The following is a 7,613-nucleotide window of genomic DNA, read 5'->3' as shown; positions in this document are numbered from 1 at the left end:
AAAACTACGACCCTTATCAACTGCACTCAACCCCCATCACCATGCAGTACAGCCAGCCTGAAGTGCAGCACTCATTGCACAGCACTCCAGACAGGAAGGCTGAGTATGATAACAGGACATACGCAAGTCTGTGATTGTCCCGTTCACCACCCCACCCCCTTACCCTTTCTGTATCCCAAGCAGTTGTGTTTTTTCTCAATAAATGAATTTTCTTTTCAATAAATGGATTTTTTTGGCTTTGAAAACATACTTTTTAGTTGCATAAAGTAAAAGATACCTTAGCCCAGGAAAGCAACAGACACTGCAAGTCAGCGTCACAAACACAGATTTCTACTAACATTGGAACCACTGCACTTCACTCTCGTGCAGTGCACCAGACATTACTGGTGGCTTTCAGCCTCAAATTGCTCCCTCAAGGCATCCCTCGTCCTTGCAGCACTGCGCTGGGACCCTCTAATAGCCCTGCTCTCTGGCTGTTCAAATTCAGCCTCCAGGTGTTGAACCTCCGAGTTCCATGCCTGAGTGGAGCTTTCACCCTTCCCTTTACAAATGTTATGGAGGGTACAGTACATGGATATAATCGCGGGGATACTGTCATCGGCCAAGTCCAGCTTCCTATACAGAGAGCACCAGCGGCCCTTTAAATGGCCAAAAGCACACTCCATAGTCATTCTGCACCGGCTCAGCCTGTTGTTGAACCGCTCCTTGCTGCTGTCAAACCACTCCTTGCTGCTGTCAAGGCTCCCTCTGTAGGGTTTCATGAACCACAGCATTAAAGGGTAAGCGGGGTCTCCCAGGATCACAATGAGCATTTTGACTTCCCCTACGGTGATCTTCTGGTCTGGGAAAAAAGTCCCAGCTTGCAGCTTCCTGAACAGGCCAGCGTTCTGAAAGATGTGTGCATCATGCACCTTTCCGGGCCAGCCTGCGTTAATGTCAATGAAATGCCCACGGTGATCCACACGCACCTCGAGAACCATAGAGAAATACTCCTTCCAAGTAATGTACTCGGAGGCTAGGTAGGCTGGTGCCAGAATTGGAATATGCCTCCCATCTATTGCCCCTCCACAGTTAGGGAAACCCATTTGTGCAAAGCAAACCACAATGTCTTGCACATTACCCAGAGTCATGGTTCTTATTAGCAGGATGCGATTAATGGCCCTGCAAACTTGCATCAACACGATTCCAATGATAGACTTTCCCACTCCAAACTGGTTAGCAACCGATCGGTAGCTGTCTGGAGTTGCCAGCTTCCAGATTGCAATAGCCTCCCATTTCTTCACAGCTCTCAATCTGGTATCCTTGCGATGCAGGGTGGGGGCGAGCTCCTCACACAGTCCCATGAAAGTGGCTTTTCTCCTCCAAAAGTTCTGCAGCCACTGCTCGTCATCCCAAACTTGCATGATGATGTGATCCCACCACTCAGTGCTTGTTTCCCGAGCCCAAAAGCAGCATTCCATGGTGGTGAGCATGTCCGTGAATGCCACAAGCAAACACGTGTCATATGCGTTACACGAGATGACTTCATCGTTGGACTCCTCACTGTCAGTTTGGATCTTAAGGAGTAACTCGACTGCCAAATGTGATGTCTGGTGAGACTCATCAGCATGTTCCTCAGCAGTTCGGTCTCCATTCCTGCAGACCAAAAGGGAAGACAGAGCACACTGCACATAAAACATTGAAAGATGGAGCCAAATGTGGACGAAGCACAGGGATTGCTGGGATGCGAACCAATGCATCATGAGGCATTGGGACAGGACCCAGAATGCCCCGTAAGCCACAGTGCCAGAATGGGAAGAGGTGGTCTGTGGGATAGCTGCCCATAATGCATCACTCCCAATGCCGCTTCAAGTGCTGCAAATGTGGCCACATCAGTGAGCTTGCAGCTGTCAGTGTGGACAGACTGGAGCACTTTCCCTACTGCGCTCTCCAGTTTTGGGCCCCACACTACAAGAAGGATGTGGAGAAATTGGAAAGAGTCCAGCAGAGGGCAATAAAAATGATTAGGAGTCTGGAGCACATGACTTATGAGGAGAGGCTGAGGGAACTGGGATTGTTTAGTCTCCAGAAGAGAAGAATGAGGGGGGATTTGATAGCTGCTTTCAACTACCTGAAGGGGGGTTCCAAAGAGGATGGAGTTCGGCTGTTCTCAGTGGTGGCAGATGACAGAACAAGGAACAATGGTCTCAAGTTGCAGTGGGGAAGGTCTAGGTTGGATATTAGGAAACACTATTTCACTAGGAGGGTGGTGAAGCACTGGAATGCGTTACCTAGGGAGGTGGTGGAGTCTCCTTCCTTGGAGGTTTTTAAGGCCCGGCTTGACAAAGCCCTGGCTGGGGTGATTTAGTTGGGAATTGGTCCTGCTTTGAGCAGGGGGTTGGACTAGATGACCTCCTGAGGTCCCTTCCAACCCTGATATTCAATGATTCTATGATTCTATGTAGAGTATGTTTATTGGGTGTATCTGCCTCTCACACTCCCTCTCTAAACTCCTATTTGCTGCTCAACACCCAGCCTCCAAAACAGCCCCACTAGAAACTTCAAGCAAGCACAGGGCAAGCAAACAAGCCTACAACAAACAAACTAACACACAACAAACTCTCCCCAAGGATCACATAGTCTCTCCTTGCCCCGGAGAACTCCCTCACAAAACTCCCCTGTTTGCTGCTACTGTTCACTAGCTCCTCTGTCACTTAGGAGCTGGCCGTGCAGGTGAGAGCCTCCTTAGGAAGCTCTCAGCCTAGCGTAGCAATTACTTCATTAAATATCGTTGGAGTCCGTTGTATGAAATGCAAAGGTTACATAGCATTGTGGGCCTGGATGATGAAAGGACACATTGAAATATGTGGCAGACAAGAATGGTTATTTGGGACAATACGTGTGAAGTGGATTTCCTGGGAAATATCTACAGGGAGGCGAAAGCAAATTCCTTCCCCCCAAGTTATGCTAAAACCCAGCCAGGGCCCATTGTCTGCTGATCACCTGTTCCCGGAGTCTGGAGGTCAGAAGCCCAACCCAAGGAAAGAGTGACTCATTCATGGGGGTCTTTGTTCTGAACCGAGGCTGTAATGAACTTATAGCCACAGGAAAACCCCTTTGTGCGGTTAGAAGAACTGGCTCCTCCCACAGCCCCTGCTGGAACGGGGGCTGATCTCTGGTGAGCTTGTTAGCTTAACAAGTGCTGGGTGGTACCTTATAACTGCGGCAGTTACGCTGTTTATTGCCTCTAAAGAGAAAGCAAAGCGCAGGTGCTGGACTGCTCAGGCAGTCTGGCTTGTTCAGGATATCACAGTGTAGGCAGGTAGCTGTACAGCCTGGAAAACCCAATGGCAGGAGGGAGCGAGACGCGGGTCTCGACCCAATAGTGGAGACATGTGAGGAGCCAGGGGCCTAGAGAGGACGCCCTTGAGGCATCATAGATGGGAAGACAGGTGCAGTTGTCCTGGACTGTGCCACTCAATTATTACAACAGGGCTTGAGTTAGGGTTAGGATTATGTCTCAGGTTACAGTCAGCGCTTGGCTTAGGGCTGCTTCCATTGTATTCAATGGCATGTTGGATGCCAATTTGCCCATGCACTCCGCTAGGGCCAGTGTTAGGTATTGCACAGTGACATAGTCTAGTGATTCCTTTCACGTGGCCACAAGTAGATCACTGCTGAGCTCACTGAACACAGAAACTGGACCCCAACAAAGGCCAGATCTGTCAGATTCTCTAGCCTGTTGGACCCTGGGACATCCATTTGTTCAGAAGGTGCCATTGTCATGTTTGTTCCTTGGCAGGTTGAAATCAGACCTGACCCCCAGAAAGGACCCTTTCCGTTATGTTCAACAGCATATCAGACCTTCACTTGCCCATCTGTTCAAACAGGCCCAACACCCTGTTTTTAACTTAGCAGAATTCTGTATATTCCTGTGCCCTACAACCAAATAAGTTCTAGCACCTGGTGATAGCTTCAGGCATCACAGAAAATCAGGAACCCGCCAAAGGCACTGGGTCGCTTAGGTCAGGCCTGAACAACATGCGGCCCAAGGACCGCATGCGGCCCGCGTGGGCTCACTGTGTGGCCCGCGGGGGGGTGAGTAGGCAAGCAGCGGGTGAGGGACGGGGGCTGAGTAGGTGAGCAGGCGGGCAGTGGCGGGGAATGAGTAGGTGAGCCAGGTGCGTGGGGGGCTGAGGAGGCGAGCGGGAGGGCAGTGGCAGGGGGGAAGGTGAGCTGGCGGCAGGGGAGGGGGGCTTAGTAGGTGAGCCGGGGGAGGGGGGCTGAGGAGGCGAGTGGCGAATCGGTGGCTGACCTATTCTACTGATCTGGTCTGGCTCCCATCCCCTCTCCCAGGGCTGGCTCCAGGCACCAGCAGAACAAGCAGGTGCTTGCCACATGCGAAACCGCTATTTCACGCAGCAAGGCTGGGAGGGAGGGAGGAGAAGCCGAATGGCGAACGCTCGGGGGAGGCGGCAGTGGTGAGCTGGAGTGAGCAGTGGTTCCTCTACCCCCCGTTATTTCCTGCGCCCCCCCCCACCCTAGCTCACCTCCGCTCCACCTGCACGCTCTGTCGCTCCGCTTCTCCCCCCTCCCTCCCAGGCTTGCCATGCGTGAAACCACTAATTCGTGCAGCAAGGCTGGGAGGGAGGAGAAGCTGAGCAGTGGGCGCTCAGGGGAGGCGGCAGTGGTGGAAAGGAGGTGAGCTGGAGCGGGCAGTGGTTCCTCTACCCCCCCATTACTTCCTGCACCCCCCCACCCTAGCTCACCTCTGCTCCGCCTGCTCCCCTGAACGCGCTGCTGCTCCGCTTCTCCGCCCTCCCTCGCCTGAGAGGGAAGGGGGAGAAGCGGAGCGTTGGTATGCCTGGGGGAGCACACGGAGTGGAGGTGAGCTAGGGCGGGAGGTCACGGGGGGCCCGCAGAAAGCAATGCGGGGGGAGAAATGCGGCACGCTAGGGAAGGAGGCGGTGCTGGGGATTTGGGGAAGGTGTTTGGAAGGGGTGGAGTTGGGGCGGTGGCGGGGGCAGAGGGGCATGAAAAAGAAAGGGGGGGCGGCCAAAATTTTTTTTGCTTGGGGCGGCAAAAATCCTAGAGCCGGCCCTGCCCTCTCCAAGGGTTGCACCTGTCTGGAGGTGCCTGCCTTCCACGCCTTCCACATTCACACCTCATTCATTCAACAGGGCAATTGATTACAAAGTGGGGGGAAGATCTTATTCTACTTCTAGCAAAAAGACATTTTTCTTTTACCTTAATTATACTACCTTAGGGGCCCGCTATAACATATTACCAAGGTTCAATACTGCTGTTTCGGTGGGGTGGCGCTGGGGAAGGAGGGTTTGTTTCCACGGGGCAGGTGGCGCTGGCGGGGGGGCTGTTTCGGCGGTGCTGGGAGGGTTGTTTCTGTGGGGCGGATGGTGCTGGGAGGTGTGTGTTGTGTTTCGGGGGGGCTGGGTGGCGCTGGGGGGTGGGAGTTGGAGGCACTCAGGGGGTTTTGGCCCTCAGCTGTTTTCTTTGGAGTAATATGGCCCTCGCCGTTTTACGAGTTGTGCAGGCCTGCAAGGCTTAGGTTAATAAAATGCTAAAACAGAGGAAAAGGGGGGAGGGATAGCTCAGTGGTGTGAGTATTGGCCTGCTAAACCCAGGGTTGTGAGTTCAATACTTGAGGGGGCTATTTAGGGGTTTGGGGCAAAAATCTGTCTCAGGATTGGTCCTGCTTTGAGCAGGGGGTTGGACTAGATGACCTCCGGAGGTCTCTTCCAACCCTGATATTCTAGGATTCTAAGAGTGCCCTCTGCAGCCAGGAGCGGCGTGCCTGCTGGGACATGGACAACAGACCACGTCCCTTGATATCAGTGCAGAATCTGTGGCCATCTGTCTGTTTGCATAAGGGTAATAATCTAGAGCATTCGTGTAGTGGGGAGACTGTGGGTCAGGATTGAGGGACATCAGCAGAATTGTAGCAGGGAAGCCCAAGGCTGAGGGGACAGACAGTCCTGCACTCCAGACCCCTCTGAGGCAGAGACAGCATCAGGATTAGCCCCCTATACTGTGTGAGCACATCTTGGGGCCCATCCCCGCCCCAACACACCCTCAGGGGTGGCTGTCTCTGACCCTCAAGCAGCCCTTGTCTAGCAGCACTCTCAGGGATGATCTCCAAGGGCAGCCCCAGCCATCTCACACTGCATCTCACACTGCAGGCTGGGCTCGAATCCCCCTGCTCCTGCCATGGCCCAGCCTGGGGGCGGCTCTCGAACTGCTCTGCCAGCAGGAGTCTCATTGTTGGGCTCCTAACAGGGGTCTCTGCTGCTGTTGGGCATGCTGCTCCCTGAGGTGGGGGGTGGGGTCCCTGAAGTTATCAGCTCCTCCAGGTGCACGAGGCCTGCAAAGCCGGGGGACAGAGAAACCCACCAGGGCTCAGAGTCCCTGGAGCCTATGCCACTGGGCATACACAGGTGCTTTGTGCCCATGACCCTCCAACCCCAGGGCAGGGCCATATGGACGAGGCACCCACACACCGGGACCATGGGCACAAACAGCTGGCCAGCACAGGTGCAGGGACCCTGCTGCGGCCAGCGGAGGGAGCGCAACCTGCATGGGAGCAGTAGGCTGTTACCCCAGAGTGGTGCAGTGAGTGGGCACTGGGCTGGGACTCAGGGGCCTGGGTTGCACCCCTGCTCTGCGTCAGCCTGCAGTGGGGGCCTGAGCACTTCCCTGTCCCCATTTCCCCTCTCGCCCTGCTTATTGCCTGGGGTAAACACTCACTGCCAGGTCCCGGGCCGCCAACCCACTGGGCCTGTCCTGGAATCTCCAGGAATTAAAGGTTAATCTTTAATTAAAGCTTATGTCATGTGATGAAACCTCCAGGAATACGTTCAACCACAATTAGCAACCCTAGTCGCGGGGGAAGAGCCTCTGCCCCACTCCCTGCAGCAGAGCACCCCTTAGTGCATGGGGCTTTGGGGCCAGCACTGACTGCATGGGGAGAGTGTCCACAATCATCAACATCCCCTCTCTGCAGCACAGCACCCCCAAGTGCCATGGGGGATGTGACATGGGCAGAGTTACCTGAGCACACAACACTAGCATCTTTCTACTCACAGTTCTGGTCTTCCCAAGGCTCAGCCTTCCGCTGGGAGAGGGCAGCTTCTGTCCCTGTGCAGCGAACCTTATCCAGCCAAATTTGGTCAGACCCTTCTCCAAACCGAGCCTCTAGACAAGAGCCCAGAGAAGGTCCCATGCCCACATTTCACACAAGCACGAAGACGTACCTTTGCTTTGTGACTCAAAGGTGGCTGGGGACTCTCCCTTGCCCCGGTGTGGGCCCTCCAGAGTGTGAACTGCTGAGATATGGTCGGAGAAGGGGATAGACTCCCCCTGAGGTTCTGCCCTGCTGCTCAGGGCACCCCACTGCCGGGTCAGGCGCCGAGTCTCCCTGTTCAATGCTGGCGCCTGTGAGAAGGGTCCATCGCACCGAGTGGGAGCCGCTTAAGCCAGTCAGGAGTGAGATGCAGAGGGGCAGGGCTTGTGGCGTAGTCCACAAAGGGACACATGATCCAAGCCTTAGGTGCCTGGCTGACGGGCGACACCAGCCTCCGGTCGGGAGTCTCAGCCATAAGCTCTCGCCTGGTGTTCAG

At 54.5% G+C, this 7,613-nt stretch overlaps 1 protein-coding gene across 1 annotated transcript; it reads right to left on the bottom strand.

Moving 5' to 3' along the window:
* Window positions 1-223: 223 nt before the first annotated feature.
* On the bottom strand, window positions 224-7,613 carry LOC135976159 (uncharacterized). Its single transcript, XM_065570757.1, has 2 exons — window positions 7,248-7,613; window positions 224-1,635 (listed from the first exon to the last, which is right to left on the bottom strand). The coding sequence occupies exon 2, from the start codon at window positions 1,470-1,472 to the stop codon at window positions 381-383; it is 1,092 nt and encodes a 363-aa protein (XP_065426829.1). The 5' UTR covers window positions 1,473-1,635; window positions 7,248-7,613; the 3' UTR covers window positions 224-380.

This window comes from Chrysemys picta, chromosome 17, assembly GCF_011386835.1.
Source record: "Chrysemys picta bellii isolate R12L10 chromosome 17, ASM1138683v2, whole genome shotgun sequence".
Classification (NCBI taxonomy): domain Eukaryota; kingdom Metazoa; phylum Chordata; order Testudines; family Emydidae; genus Chrysemys; species Chrysemys picta.
The sequence above is the reverse complement of the archived record's forward strand: the minus strand, read 5'-3'. Positions and strand labels throughout refer to the sequence as shown.

What these genes read in the sequence shown, in the direction of transcription:
- LOC135976159 (XM_065570757.1), bottom strand. Translation starts at nt 1,472, where the DNA reads ATGCTCACCACCATGGAATGCTGCTTTTGGGCTCGGGAAACAAGCACT.